Raw genomic sequence first — 15,807 nt, forward strand, 5'->3', positions numbered from 1 at the left:
AAAGGTTGCTTTTTTGGTTAAAAACAACCTTCTCCATAATAGCTGTTGTGACTGCAAAAAGCAGAAGGAAAATCCTCTGTCAGGGTTCCGACAGATGCCCTAATTAAATCATGAGTCTTGAGCCAAGCTTCAAAAGAAATCGTTATTTATTAGGAGATTCATGCTGGCACTTCCCAAGCGAAGCCAACTCTGACCCTACATAATTTATGCTCCAATTATGACCCTCACTTCCCCCTCCCCCCAGGGTGTGTCATCAATCACATTCGCAATGGAGCAATTTCACATATTGTAGTGGTCACTACCCTCCAGCTGCTGTTGGTAACCCTGGGATACAGCCTTTAGAGAGATAAGCGTGGAATATGCCTCTGTCTTTGGCTGCTGTACCATTTTGCCGGTTTCCCATTCCCCCCGGCCTCAAGAGCAGGCCAGGGATGCTTTGCGAGTTGACATTCTCATTACCAATGTATGAATTGTATCCATCCCTTTATCCAGCCTCTAGATCAGAGAGAGCCAGTTTGGTGCAGTGGTTCAGACTAAAAACTGGGAAACCAGATTTTTTGGGCACAAAGCTAGCTGGGTGATGTTGCGCCAGTCATATTCTCTTAGTCCTAGGTAGCAGGCAATGGCAAACAACTTCTGAAATTGGGCCAAGAAAAGTGCAGGGACTTATCTTGACAGTCACAAAGAGTCAGAACTAACTCAAAGGGATGTATGGTACAAACAAATGAGCATCAACACAGTCTCCATACTTAGCCTCTTTTTAGGGTTTTTTTTAAGCACTGAGTGGTACTATATTTATCATCTCAGTTTGTGTCTAACTTAATTGTGCTTTCTCAGTAAGCAATTGTGTTGTTAAGGCAAGGTAAGGTAAAGTACAATATTAAAGGTAAGGCAGATAGAGCAAGAAAGATGTCAGATGAGAATAGGGATATATAATATGTTAAGTATAATCCAAACTCTTTGTTTCATTTCATTACATGTTCTGGCCTCAGCACAATTGCTTCTCACCCAATTATTCTTCCTTTGTGCTCCTTTCCCTCCTTCTACTACTTAAATGTTTCCTGTGGAACAATCACAATTGTTTGATGGCTGATTTTTCCAAAGTGTTGCTGCAGCAAACAATTGTCTTGTCTTGAAGCTTGCAGACAATGGAAGGGCAAAGATAAATTTTGTAGTGATCTACTGTATGTTCTTGTTCTAGCAGGTAGACTTAGGGTGGATCCCTTGCCAATTAAGGATACTGCAACCAATTTTGGTTACCACAAAAAAGATGTCGAGACTCTAAAAAGAGTGCAGAGAAGAGCAACAAAGATGATTAGTGTCCTGGAGGCTAAAACATGATGAACAACTGCAGGAACTGGGTTTGTCTAGTGTCTAATGAAGAGGTGGACTAGGGGTGACATGATAGAAGTCTTTCAATATTTGAGGGGCTGTCACAGAGAAGATGGGGTCAATCCATTCTCCAAAGCACCTGAGGGCAAGACAAGAAATAATGGAGAGATCAAGGAGACCTCCAACCTAGATCTATGAAGAAGTTTCTCAACGATGAGGATAATTAATCAGTGGGATGGCTTGCCTCCAGAAGTTATGGATGCTCCATCACTGGTGGTTTTTAAGAAGGGATTGGACATCCATTTGTCCAGAATGGTATAAGGTCTCCTGCCTGAGCAGGCGGTTGGACTAGAAGAGTTCCAAAATCCCTTCCAACTCTTGTTATTCTACATTCTGTAAGCAAGTAATGAAATATCCACAAGCAAGCAAGCAAGCTCAGAGAGCACCAAGGACTTCACAGTTATTGAAAACTATCCAATTCTAGCTAATTTGACAAACCATGACCTAAGGACAATGCGACTTCTGCCGCTGCTTAAGACAGACCTGTAAAATGTTAAGATAACCTAAGGACACCTCTTTAAATGTAAAACATGTAATGCAAAATAGAAGCTATAATTAAAACAATCAAACCATCTAATATTGAAGGAAATCTATTTTTGATTATTGATTGAGTCCAGAATGGACAATAGGGCAGATCAGCAATTCTAAATAACTTTTTGTGAACCTGTGGCTGTGATGCGTCTGTCGTATATATTTCTGTTTTGTTAAAGTAGTCTCTAGCTTTCTATTTCTCTATTACAGTAGATAGGACTGCAACATGGCATTTAATCCTACAGGGCAGACCCAAACAGGAGTGTACAAAAAGATCCCAATGCACATAAGAAAAGGATAGGACTTTTTTGGCCACTGTCTCTTTTTTTACCCTTCCTATGAATACTCCTGAATCCAAGCAAGACTTGAGTAATTGGGTGTGAAGCAGTGTTTGCCCGTGTTCCTGTGGTCTAAATCAAGAAATACACTCAGATAATGAGCGTAGTTCACTGCCTATTCCAAGCTGAGTCTTCAATCAGGCACTTTTCAATAGGTTTCCCAATATTTTCAGCATCTGCATTGTTTACTGTAGGCCTATTCAAAATATAAACGCTGAATGTAGAGAATCTTCAAATATGACAAGTTTTCAGAAGAACCTTTCATCCTTGTCAGAACTACAATTTATTCTCAGTAAAAAGTACTATATTTTTAAGAAGCAATAGTTTATGGTAATTGCTTTGTGATGACATTTTTCTCTTGTCCACTGCAGTGGATAAGATGAATGGCTATTGTACAGCTGCCTTTATATCTCTCTGTTATTTTATTGTCTTGAAATATTCTTCCCAGCATCTTACTGAAATTATATTCACCACAAATGGTAAATTTGTGGCTGTTAAAAGCTCCAGAACGCTGAAAATGCCATTCTGTAAAATGCCAGACACTGGATTATGTGGAATGGAGCAAGAATTCATTGGCATTTGGGTGGTTTTTAATCTTTTCACTTCCAACATTCCTTTATTCAGACTAGAAAGAAAGACATACATTTTGCAAAAAGCACATTTCCTTTCTGAGATGGTTCCACAAAGAATAAAGACTAGAAGGAACTGAATGTAGATTTATGACAGTTTTCCTAGGATTTCTGTTTTTATGGAGAGGATGTGCAGGTGGATGCTGCTACCATATATCCTGGTTGATTGATTGATTGATTGTCATCAAGTAGTTTTTCAATTCCTAGCAATCACATAAATAGATTTTTATCCATGATTCTGAATTGATGTCTTTGGCATTGTCTAAGTGACCATCTGCTTCCAGCATCTTCCTTTATTGCTGCTGCCCAATTTGGGGCCTGCTTGCTTTAATTGGGCAGTTGAGATGTCCTTCACACCTAGAGTCACCTTCTTAGGAATATACACCCTTGGCATACACTAACAATATTCTTCGCTCATTCTGCCCAGGAACAGCTTCCCATCAAAATGAGGCAGAAATATTATGTGGAACATAATATTTTTAGTAATGACCATTTACCCATCATAAACTGTCTTGGATTCCTGATTATTTATTGCATTTTGCCATTATGCAAATGACAACTTGGTATACATCCTGTTTCAGTGATTATTAGGCTTCCAAAATACTCTCCGATGCATCTTGCATGTATTTCTAAATATAGAAACAAAACTGGCAAGTTAGAAATTAGACCTTGGAACTAGGTGATGATGCTGACTGGTGTGGGTTGACATGCCAAAGCCCTGTTGAAAGACTCTGCACTCAAAATATCTGGGTTGAAAACATCCTTCTACCTTTTCAGTGCTGAAGCTTTGTGGTCAGGGAAGTTCCATCAGGTACTATGTTATGAACTGAAACACCAATTTATATTATTCGGAGTGGCAGGATGTCAAAAGGGAAGGTTGATTTAGTAAATTAGTTTGCCCAATCAATAAGTAATATGAAATGGCAGCCGACTTCAGTTTCACCTCAGCTGGTTTATAGCTGCTGAAAAACAAGAGAATATTTAGGAATCGCAATCTCGGGGGCTATACTATTATGGGATATGCAATGCGTAATAATAAATGGTTACCCAGAGGTAGCTGTCAAGTTTAATGAGCATTCCTTCCAGTGTATGTATACACCTCCTGTGTCTTGAGCAGAGGCTCTTGATTATACTGAAGTGTTAAACATTCACGCATTGGTCCGATGAGTCAGAAGTAATTTTGAATCAAATCTATGAAATTAATAAAGTAGTTATGTACATACAGATTTAGATCTAGATTCTCTGCATCAGTTCTTGGCAGTATCAAGGGGTTAGATCTGCAGTTTTTAAGCCATAGGTCATGAATCAAGGATAGATTTGAAGGCGATACATCATTTATTGTTTCTGAAGGGCCTCAACACTACAGTCTATATTATTCATGGAGAGGATTGTTCTCACACAATTTGTTATTTTAAAGGTTCCTGGCACCATAAAATGTAAGAACCCCGGGGCTAGTGAAATGGACAAGAAAGAAAAAGGGGTCAGGTATGGATAAAAGGTAGATGGGAAAAAATAAAAGGTAATAGTATGAATAGTGATGTGAATAGTGAATAGTGAATAGTGATATATGACAAAATTACCCTCCTCTTTTCATGTTTCCATGGCAACAAAGCTATAAAATAAAGAGATGAGAATTTTATTTAGAATACACAAGCAGATTCAGTAATGAAACTCATGCTAATTAAAGCTTCTCTGGAGAGTATAAATCAATGTATGGGTGCTACCGCAGAAAAGTCCTAATTTCAATAAAAACCATGTCTGATAGTTCTTTATAGCTATGCTTATAAAGAGATAAAGGCTTGGTTCCTGCTATACTGTAGCCTGCAACCTATTTCCCCACTTTAGATTCATGCATGCAAAGGTATTATATTTTGAGATAAATCTCGAAACTTCTGGGTTGAGTATTCTATAAATAGGTTAGGATGACTTTGATAGTTTCCTCCAGGAAGGTGTTACATCTGGACAGGGGAACCTTTGAATCATTGGCTCCTGCAGACCAAGTCAATGAGGGAGATTGGAGGAATTAGTTTTATTTATTTATTTGTCACAACAGTATATATAAGCATAAGCAAGAAATAACTATATGAATTGGATACAATCAAAGGGAACATTAGGACAGGAACAGTAGGCACGCTGGTGCTCTTATGCACGCCCCTTACAGACCTCTTAGGAATGGGGTGAGGTCAATAGTAGACAGTCTTTGGTTAAAGCTTTGGGGATTTTGGGAAGAGACCACAGAGTCAGGTAGTGAATTAGGTAGTGAATTAGGAATGTTTAGTCTGGAATTAGGACTGATGAGGTGTGAGATGTCAGCTGTCTTCATATATCCAAAGAGCTGTCATTTATATTAGTGATGAACATCTTGCATCAGTGGCCTGTAAACACACGGAAAGTATAATTGCAAGCCTGTAATGGCTTGGGTGATCCTAGCCATCAAAAAAAAATATCTTAGGCTTGAAAAACAATTAAGCAAAAATAGAAAACAACTCAACTCTTGGGTTCCTGTTATGAGAAAAAGGGTAAGAAAACATTTAGGAAGCATTTCCTGACAGTGCAGCATACTGCTGAGAAGAGAACTGACTGTCTTGGAAGCTGAATAAATGTCCTCCTTTATGTTTTCAAGCCAAAGTTCATGTCAGGTTATTGGTAGCATTTTAATGGGTTTTTTGCCCTGCCTGGAGGTGGCCTAGCTGACTTTGGAGGTACCTTCCAAATCTATGGGTCTAATTGAGGTAGATATTTTATAGCAACAGTTTTGATTGTTACGCATTTCACAATGGCCAGGGGAATTCACAGTAGATTCCTAGAAGCTCAGCCCTCTGATTCTAGTAACCTCAAGCTGGACAATCCCAAAGATGCTTTTCCAAAAGACAACTGGACCTTCTTGGTTTTTTTCTGAACTAAAGAAGTTTCTTGGACGAGAAGCAAAATATTTTCAAGGAAAAACTCAAGGAAGTCCAGTTGCTTTTAGGAAAAGCACATTTGCAAGAACCTGGATGATTGAGAATCTCCTTAGACTTCTACCTGGACAAGCCTCCATCCAAGCTAATGATCTGCTTTTAAGAATGTGAGCAAATATAGTTACATGTAATTATATAGGTACACTTGGGGTAGGGTGGAGAATTACTGCCCACACAATGTACATCAAGTTATGGTGCATTTATTTAAAAACAAAGATGTTGGTATCTGCTCATGAATCTGTTCCTCCAGTTGAATCCATTAAAAGCCCTTTTCATGGCTTCACTTTTTCAAAATATTCTACATAATAGCTGAAGAGTCAATTAACAATTGAGCTCTTTTCACTTAAAAGGTGTAAATGTAAGATTTCACACTCCTTTGGTGGTGATAATAGCAGAGCACAGCATGCCTGGCATTCTTACCAATGGGACTGCCTGACCTGACATTCTTGGGGATATTATTTGTCTCGAGTATAAAAAAATAAAGGAGAAGAAATACAAAGACCTAACTAAAGCAAATTAGTCCTATAGTACAGTGGTGAAATGTAAAATTTGTTACTACCGGTTCTGTGGGCGTGGCTTGGTGGTGGTGGTGGGTAATGTGACTGGGTGGGCGTGGCTAACTTTTTTTTTTTACTTTTAAAAGCATTTTTTCTACAACCTCTTCTGCTGAAGAGGTTGTAGAAAAAATGCTTTTAAACGGCTCCTCTGACAATCCCAGCTGAGTTGCCTGATCGTCGGAAGCTTTTTTTTCTTTTAAAGGCAAAAAAAATGCTTTTAAAAGAAAAGAAAATGCCTTTTTTTTGCCTTTAAAAGAAAAAAAAGGCCTCTGACGATCAGGCAACTCAGCTGGGATCGCCAGAGCCTTTTAAAAGCATTTTTTCTACCTCTTCAGCCAAAGAGGTTGTAGAAAAAATGCTTTTAAAAGCCTCTTACTTTTAAAAAAGCCATGATCATCAGAGGCTTTTTTTTACTTTTAAAAGCATTTTTTCGGCAGAAGAAAAAATGCTTTTAAAGGTAAAAAAAAACACAAAACCCTCTGATGATCGCGCAGCTCAGCTGGGCACGGGGTGGGCAGGGATTTTTGCTACCGGTTCTCTGAACCACCCGCCGCCATTGCTACCAAATCGGGCGATCCGGTCCGAATTAGGAGCATTTCACCCCTGCTATAGTACCAATAGTAATAGGTGCCTTGGGTGCAATTCTAAAAATCTGGACCCCATTTGAACATTGATAAAACCACCATCAGTCAATCACTTGGAACAGCTTACATTCTGCGACAATATTTTCAACACCATCAAACAATATCTGCCTAACCCAGATCCTTGGGAAGGACTCAAACAGTTTAAACATCTGGCGAGCAACTACCTGTATAATAATGAAATTTTAGCTATCCTGAGGGCACCATTCAAACAGAGGGAGGCCTGCTTTAGGAGCACTTAAGTCAGACATTTGGGGTAGTCTTCCTGGGTAAACAAGAGGATTGGTGAGGGTGCTGGGAACAGTCTAGAAAAAGGGAGACTTTGCAAACTATTGCTTTGCTAGTACACTGTCAAACTGAAGATGCATCTCAGAATTATGGAGATTGGCTTATGGATGAGTTTTGAGCCTGATGATATGACTGCTGAATGTTTGGATATTGTAGCTGAGGTGCCTTCAAAGTCTGCTGGATAAGCATTGCTTGAAAAGGAGCTGTTAATTAGTAAGATTGATCACTGTCTATCTTCAAATATTTTAAAAGTTAAGACTAGCCTTTTCCAACTTGATTCTCTCTAAATAGGATGTAACTTCAAGTTAGCACATTTCTAGGCTGTAGGGCCATTCTTCCTGGAAACTCTGGTTGCTGCAGGGCCATGTATGTCAGAAAGCAGCAAAATAGGGAAATAGGGAATTAGGAGATTGAAATAATGTCTTTTTAGTAAGATAAAGTAGAGAGGCATTGGATAGATTAGGAGAATTTTGAGTGAAAGATTGGAAATTAACTTTGGCTTTTCACTCTGCCCAAATAACTGGAGCGGAGTCTGTTACTTTGTAGTAATTGATAAAATAATGTTCCAAATAATATTTCTAAATAATGAAAGCAGATCAGGCTTTTCAAAAGTATGTGGGGTAGTTGCCTGGTTCACATGCATCTTGTCAAGATTGCTTGGGAGCAGGGAAAGAAATACACTTAAAATGTTCCAGAACAATTTGATATTCATAATCTGGTACTGTTTGTTCCTGATGGAAAGAGAACAAGAATTAAATAGTAATCATCATCTGGACATTTACATTTGGTCCTATACTGGACACAACAGCTCTATTTCATTTCCTATATGGACTATTCCATATATGGACAGGCAAGGACCTTCTTTGACATTAGAAACCCTTATTTTAAAACTACACGTACATTCTTTGCCCTTTTGCCTGACCCTTCCCTATCATTCACCTAGATAGCATTGATGTCAAGTACAACTTCGGCCAATACTTATATTTTATTTGGTCTTTCATGGTAATACTCCAGTTGAGACTAAGATCTTTTTGCAATCTATTCTCTGACAGCCCCAAGATGTAGATCAGAAATCAAGTCCACATTAAAACTGAAATTATTTTTTACTAAGATTGGCCATGGTATCGGAGTCTTTCAAATATAATTATGCTTTACCTCCTCCCTTTGTTATACTCATGTGAATTAGGGGAGTGTCTTTGATATTTATTCATACTTTCTTCATTGTTTGGGCATAAGCCAATTTCCCTCCATATTGGTTTGATAATAAATCTCCCCTCTTCATCAAGGCCATCTCTATATCCTCCCTCTTGTAGGAGATCAGTAAAGTAGAGGTATGTCATTTTGGGGGCACGACCAGGCAGCGTGAATAAAAATCAAATTATTTTTTTTAAAAAAAATTAAATCAGATTTTTAAAATTTAAATTGGATTTTTTTTTATCGAATTAATTTTAATGAAATGCTTTTGGAGTAAAAATCTATCTAAAGATAGTTTTCTATTTAAGGTACATTAATAATTTAGTTTATTCAGCATGAAATGGAGCTTAGTTATGTAGCATGAGGCTGTATATTCTGCAATACTGGGACTGTCGGTGAGTCAACAGTGGGTCAGAGGAAGAGCTGCTGTGGGACAGAGATGACATTTGCTCTTCAAAAATTATGATTTAAATCAAGTTGATTTAAATCTAGCCTTTTTACTAGTGATTTAAATCGTGATTTAAATAGTAATTTAAATCGTGATTTAAATCAAATTCACCCTGCCACCAGGTATACCTATTAAATGTAAATGTACAAGGAGTCCTGCCTACTTAGATTAGATTTGAATGCTGTTTTTATGACATCTTTGAAGGTAGCTCATTGCTGAGCTGAATTTCCTTATTTGTGAACTAATCTCTGAGTGAGATCTTTAGCGTTCATCTTTCCATTGAACACTGTATGACCCCCCCAAGCTTTTCTCTTTCACACCATTCACATTATGTTGAAGGTGCTTGCTCTTACCCTGGCATTGCCCATTTGTTGGAGTATTGTCTTTACACAATTAAAGCTGAGCTATGCTGCTGTTCTATGCGATATTTCTTTGTCAATTTTGTGTACGCTATTGATTTTATGGTCAAGATAGATATAAAAATTTACCTCTTCTATCTGCTCCTTTCCAAGTTTCATTTCATGATATTGGCAGAATGAGTTGCAGATATATTGCTTTGGTTTCTATTGCAGCTAGTCCTTCACTTATCATCATTCGTTTAGCAACTGTTTGAAGTTACAAGAGTGCTAAATCAGTTATGATTATGGACTGGATAGTCTGGCTATCCCAGCACCCCTGCGGTCCCAGCACCCCTTGAAGTCTGGGTCAGGGGTGCTATTCAACAGGTTCTGGCAGGTTCTAGAGAACCGGTAGTGGAAATTTTGAGTCGTTTGGAAAACTGGCAAATACCACCTCTGGCGGGCCCCAGGGTGGGGTGGGAATGGAGTTTTTGCAATATCCTTCCCCCAGGAGTGGGGTGGGAATGGAGATTTTGCAATATCCTTCCCCCAGGAGTGGGGTGGGAATGGAGATTTTGCAGTATCCTTCCCCCAGGAGTGGGGAGGGAATGGGGATTTTGGGGATTTTGCAGTATCCTTCCCCTGGAGTGGGGTGGGAATGGGGATTTTGCAGTATCTTTCCCCTGGAGTGGAGTGGGACTTGGGATTTTGCAGTATCCTTCCCCTGCTACGCCCATCAAGCCACACCGTACCACAGAATGAGTAGTAAAAAAATTTGAATTCCACCACTGGTCTGGGTCCTTGACAATCAGCTCCACTCCACTGTGACAGGTTGCAGTGTCCCATGATCTCATGATCATCATTTGTGACCTTCCCTGCCGCTTCCCCAGACCATCAGTAGGGAAGGCAGCAGAGAAGGTCACAAGTCTTTCTCATTTGTGCACCCTCCCTTTTGTGCTTGCACCATACTGGCCATATGGGTACCCTTCCTCACCTTCCCTTGCACCTTCCCCCACCTGACAGCAGCCTCCTTATCTGCCTCTGCTTGCTTGTGAATCGCCTGGGAATTGCAATTTCCTGCTAGCTTCCCCACTGACTTGGCTGTGGGAAGCCAGCAGGAAGTTACCTTTCCTGACAACTGTGGGATTTGTTTAACCATAGCAACTGGAACTTCAGGGAATGCCATCACTAAGCAATGCAGTTGTGCTGTAGCTCAGTGGAGAAGCGCATGTGCAGACATTACAACGGTGTTTGTCTAGAGCAGGGGTAGTCAACCTTTTTATACATACCGCCCACTTTTGTATCTCTGTTTGTAGTAAAATTTTCTAACCGCCCACCAGTTCCACAGTAATGCGCCATGTATCGTCATCTGCGCATGCCTCTCGCACATTGTGGATTGGGTTGTGTCGTGTCCCACTCCTCCGCTGACGGCTGGGTCCGGGAAATCCGAATCAGGCGTGCCTCTGCAGCTCTGTCCAAAGTCCTAGCAAAGTCCTCAGAGCAGGCAGGAGTCCAGTAAGTGACTTCAGCAAGATAAGTTTGACTTTTTGCCTGACTCAGAGACTGCCAGAAAGTAGCTCCTTTATATAGGCCATGGGGTGTGGCATCATGACTCAGCACTCATTAAGGCCTGCCCCTCCCTTCCCTCTGTAGCCTCCGCCTCTCCAATCTTCTGATGCGAGGGTCACACCAATCAGCTGTTCTTGGGAGTAAACCCTCCTCAGGCTCACCTGCTGTGGAGGAGGGGAGGTCTAGCTGCTCCGTTTGCCTGGGCATGGAGTCAGGGCTGGGGCAGGGAGATTCTCCTTCTGCAGTTTGTGTGGGCATGGAGCCAGGACTGGGACCGGGAGGCATACATTCCTCAGTGTGCGGGAGCAGGTAAGAAGGCCCCGGCTGCTCTGAGGGCGGGCAAGACACAACAGGTTGGGGGGTGCGCCGGCTACCAGCTCTGCTTGTCTGTTAAAGCTGGGTGGTGTGTGGGGAGATGCGTGAGCTATTCTGGGATGAGGCTCTTTTGTTTGCAGTCGTACTATAGCGCCATTTAATTCCACTTACGTAACGTGAACTAAACTTGTGCGCAGGCGATACAAATAATATATTTTCAGAAATTTAAATTGTCACAGGGAATTTTATGAAAACCTAATGAAAATGTTTTTAAATAATGCTATGAATTTTTTTTTTTAAAGTCAATTAAATTTTAAAAAAATTAAAAAAGAAAAGTGCTTCAGTATCAGAACCCCTACCTACCCACCATGAAAGCTGGAACGCCCACTAGTGGGCGGTAGGGACCAGGTTGACTACCACTGGTCTAGAGGATCAGAGCCAAAGTGCTCGCCTTTTGCACATGGCTTCAATCCTCTCTGCAGAATCTCGTATCTGTTGATGAACTTCCTTCATGAAGAAAACTTTGGTTAAATTGTTCTTGCCATGAAAGAAGCTTTTGTGGAGAAATCTAGGAAACCTAGTTTGTTGTGGTTTAGCTACACTGTTTCCTGATGCAGCAGCGAGCATAACTGCTAGCTAGCAGATGTGCCACGGAAATATTATCTCAACAAAGGGATCAGATGCTGGTGCTCATGTCTATATTCCTGCCTGCCCATTTTGTCTGACAGATCTTCTCTAAACAGTTCATTGAAGAGATTTGGATAATGGGGCAGTTTGTTGCATTTGTTTATTGTGCTGGTTTGGTTGAACAGCTTTCTCGAGTCGTGCAATGAAGATTTTTCATAGCAGGATCTCAAGCACCCCATTCTCCAAAAAATATTAACGGGTTTTTAAATGAGCAATTGTTTTTACTGGCAATTTGTTTAACACACAAAATCATCTACTGCAATATCCTTCCTGTAAAAGACTACTTCAGCTTCAATCGCAATAATACAAGAGCAAACAATAGATTTAAACTTAATGTCAACCGCTTCAAACTTGATTGCAGAAAATATGACTTCTGTAACAGAGTTGTTAACGCTTGGAACTCATTACCTGACTCCATAGTCTCTATTCAAAATCCCAAAATCTTCAACCAAAAACTGTCTACTATTGACCTCACCCCATCCCTAAGAGGACTATAAGGGGCGTGCATAAGAGCACAAAAGTGCCTACCATTCCTGTCCTATTGTTCCCTTCATTATATCAAATTAACATAACTGTTGCATACTTTTACTTATATATACATATATATATTTCTTTCATGATGTGTTTTTTTTATTTATGACGATGTTTGTGTATATTGTGAAAATAAAAATAATAAATTAATTAATTAATTAATGAAAGATAGGGCAGGGTTGGTATCTGGTTTGGTTGGCATTGATGCTACCTACATAAGATTCATTCATTGCAGCAAATTTTGCCTGAGATTTCTGCTTGTGTTAGCTAATCTAGTTAGTGAGATTTCCTTTCCTTCATGCTTCTGTCCTCTTGTGACGTGGGAACACTGAAAACAGTTCCTATCAAATTGACGATTGGTTGTCTGAAGTTCTATCCCTTGCTACTTATCCTAAAAACATTACTTAAACAACTAGGATTTTGGGGGAATCCTGAAGGAAGTATAATTAAACAACTGCACTTAAATATGTCTTTTCGGTTGGTCTGAACTGTCTGTTCTGAAACAGCTTCCAGGATTAAAAAAAATATTGGTAGAAATCTTCTTGAATGCAATTGTGATTAAACTGAAGATTTGTTTGAGTTAAATATTTAGTCAAATAAATGCTTTTAGACTGCTTCCTTTTAGACACTGTAATCTTTATTTAAATGGCTCAGAGATTGAAGCTATCTTTAAAAATCCTTAAGTAGTTAACAGTACAAACTGAAATTCTTCCCATTTTCTTCAAGGTGAAGACTAAGCTATAGAAGATTCCAGAAAGGACATTTTATCCAGTCATTTCATGTTACTGGATATATATACAAGCTTCCCAGAACTCTTAACAGCTTAACAATAACTCTTCCTTCTCTGATTACAGATGATCTGGCCAAACCTCTGCTAATACTTGCTCTGAATACAGAAAAATAATACGGTTGTTTACCATTCACTTACATGACCTTAGATATCGACCTCCACCGAAGAACAAAAAAATGAGTTCTGTGTGCTGTTTTAAAGAGCCATTAGAATATTTTCTTATGGGAAATAGAAAAAGGAAAAAAACCAGAGTGTAAAAGTAAACCATAAACTAGTTCAATAGACAAAGGAGAGACTTCTTTTTGGCACTAGTTAGTGCCAAAAGCAGACGATGTTAGTAAATACATCATCTGCTTTTAAAAATTAGACAGATTTATTATTGAGACATTTACCACAGAAGATCTCCATATTCAGAGAATATATCTCAAAACTCTCAAAACGACAGAGGAGGGAAGGAAGAGTGAATGATTAGAATTGTAAAATCTTACGAAGGTCTGTCTCATTATCAGCTTCTGTAAGTTTTTAACCAGCTGCTTCTATGGAAAAAGCTTAATTCAGTAAGAAATAACAATTCTTAGCCTTTTGTAAACATGACAACACCAAGGTAAAATTACTGATAGTCACTGTAGTGAACATGCAGGTAATCTTTGAGTTACCAACACAACTGAATCCAAAATTTCTGTTGTTAAGCAGGACAGTTATTAAATGAGTTTTACACCATTTTACAGCCTTTCTTTCCACAGTTGTTAAGTGAATAACGGCAGTTGTTAAATTAGTAACACGGTTGTTAAGTGAATCTGGCTTCCCCATTGATTTTGTTTATCAGGTTGCAAAAGGTTATCACATGACTCCAGGAGACTGCAACCATCATAAATACATGCACTTGCCAAGAGCCCAAATTTTGATCACCTGACCATGGGGATGCTGCAGTGGTCATAAGTGTGAAAAATGGTTAGGTCACTTTTTTTCAGTGCCATTATAACTTCGACTGGTCATTAAGTGAATGGTTTTAAATAGAGGACTACCTGTACTAGACAGTTATATGTGATTTTGCTCCAAATATATGAAAATAACCCTATCCACTTTAAATGCATCATCTTTCCTTTCTTTTTTTGTTTCTTTTAGTGGGATCTGGTCTGTGACTCTGCCTGGAAAGTTCACATTGCGAAGTTTTCTCTGCTTGTAGGATTAATCTTTGGCTACCTAATAACAGGATGTATAGCCGATTGGTAAGTTTAACTAAAACCAGGGGTAAAATCTAAAAATTTTCCCTAGCGGTTCATTGGGCGTGGCTTAATTGGTGGGTGTGGCTTGGGGGGGGTCAGGTGACTTGGTGGGTGTGGCTTGGCAGTCAAGTGACTGAATGGGCATGGCCAATAATAATAAATAATAAAAATAATAAACAGTATATACTGATATAAGAGTATAAGAGTTTTTCAGCACGCTTTTGTGCTGAAAACGCCCTCGGCTTATACTCGAGTCACGTCGGAACCCCGCAGGAGGGGTACCGAACGGACTCCCATGGGAGGGACGGGAGCGGGCCCGCCGAGGTCTCGCGGATTTGTCGCCCCAGGCCGCCCCCATTCCCGTGTCTGGTGGGCGGACGGCGCAAACTTGGCGGGCTGTGCATTGGCGGGAAGCCCTGGTGGTGCAGTGTTCCGCCTGGCCTCGCCCTCCGATCTCCTGCGCTGGGAGCGAGCCAGCGAGCCAGCGGCGGGCACCGCGGACTTTGGCAAGGAGGAAGGTGGGAGGAAGCGGAGCTGCGGCTGTGGGGGTTGAGGCGTGCAAGAGGGCGGCGTGGAAAGGCCTTTTGTGTGTGTGCGTGTGTGCGCGCCTGTGTGCCCTAGGGAGGAAGCGGAGCTGCCGGCTGTGGCGCTCCGCTCGAGCCGCCGCCGCCGCCGCCGCCGCCTGGAAGAGGAGGAGGTGACCTTCACGCTGGAGAGGTGGGGATGGTGGGGTTGAGGCGTGCAAGAGGGCGGCGTGGAGGAAGAGGAGGCGCGCTCTTGCACGCCTCAACCCCCACACAGCCGGCAGCTCCGCTTCCCTCCCTAGGGCACACAGGCGCGCACACACACACACAAAAGGCCTTTCCACGCTCGCTCTCTTGCACGCCTCAACCCCCACAGCCGGCAGCTCCGCTTCCCTCCCTAGGGCACACAGACGCGCACACACACACACAAAAAGGCCTTTCCACGCTCACTCCTCTTGCACGCCCCTCAACCCCCCCACAGCCGGCAGCTCCGCTTCCCTCCCTAGGGCACACAGGCGCGCACACACACACAAAAAGGCCTTTCCACGCCGCTCTCTTGCACGCCTCAACCCCCACACAGCCGGCAGCTCCGCTTCCTCCCTAGGGCACACAGGCGCGCACACACACACACACACAAAAGGCCTTTCCACGCTCGCTCCTCTTGCACGCCTCAACCCCCACAGCCGGCAGCTCCGCTTCCTCCCACCTTCCTCCTTGCCAAAGTCCGCGGTGCCCGAAGCGTTCGCTGGCTGCTCGCTTCGCTCCCAGCGCAGGAGATCGGAGGGCGGAGGCCAGGCGGAGGAACAGCCCACGCTCCGAAGAGGAAAGGGAGCGAGTGGGTGGGTGGCT

General features: G+C 41.4%; 1 protein-coding gene across 2 annotated transcripts in view; it reads left to right on the plus strand.

The window, feature by feature from the left end:
* Nucleotides 1–15,807, plus strand: part of SLC22A23 (solute carrier family 22 member 23) — a 130,907-nt gene that overhangs the window by 27,102 nt on the left and 87,998 nt on the right. For both annotated transcript variants that reach the window (XM_058175627.1, XM_058175628.1), the window contains exon 2: nt 14,334–14,437. In XM_058175627.1, coding sequence (XP_058031610.1) covers nt 14,334–14,437 — 104 coding nt within the window. The remainder of the gene's footprint in view (nt 1–14,333; nt 14,438–15,807) is intronic.

This window comes from Ahaetulla prasina, chromosome 3, assembly GCF_028640845.1.
Source record: "Ahaetulla prasina isolate Xishuangbanna chromosome 3, ASM2864084v1, whole genome shotgun sequence".
Classification (NCBI taxonomy): Eukaryota; Metazoa; Chordata; class Lepidosauria; order Squamata; family Colubridae; genus Ahaetulla; species Ahaetulla prasina.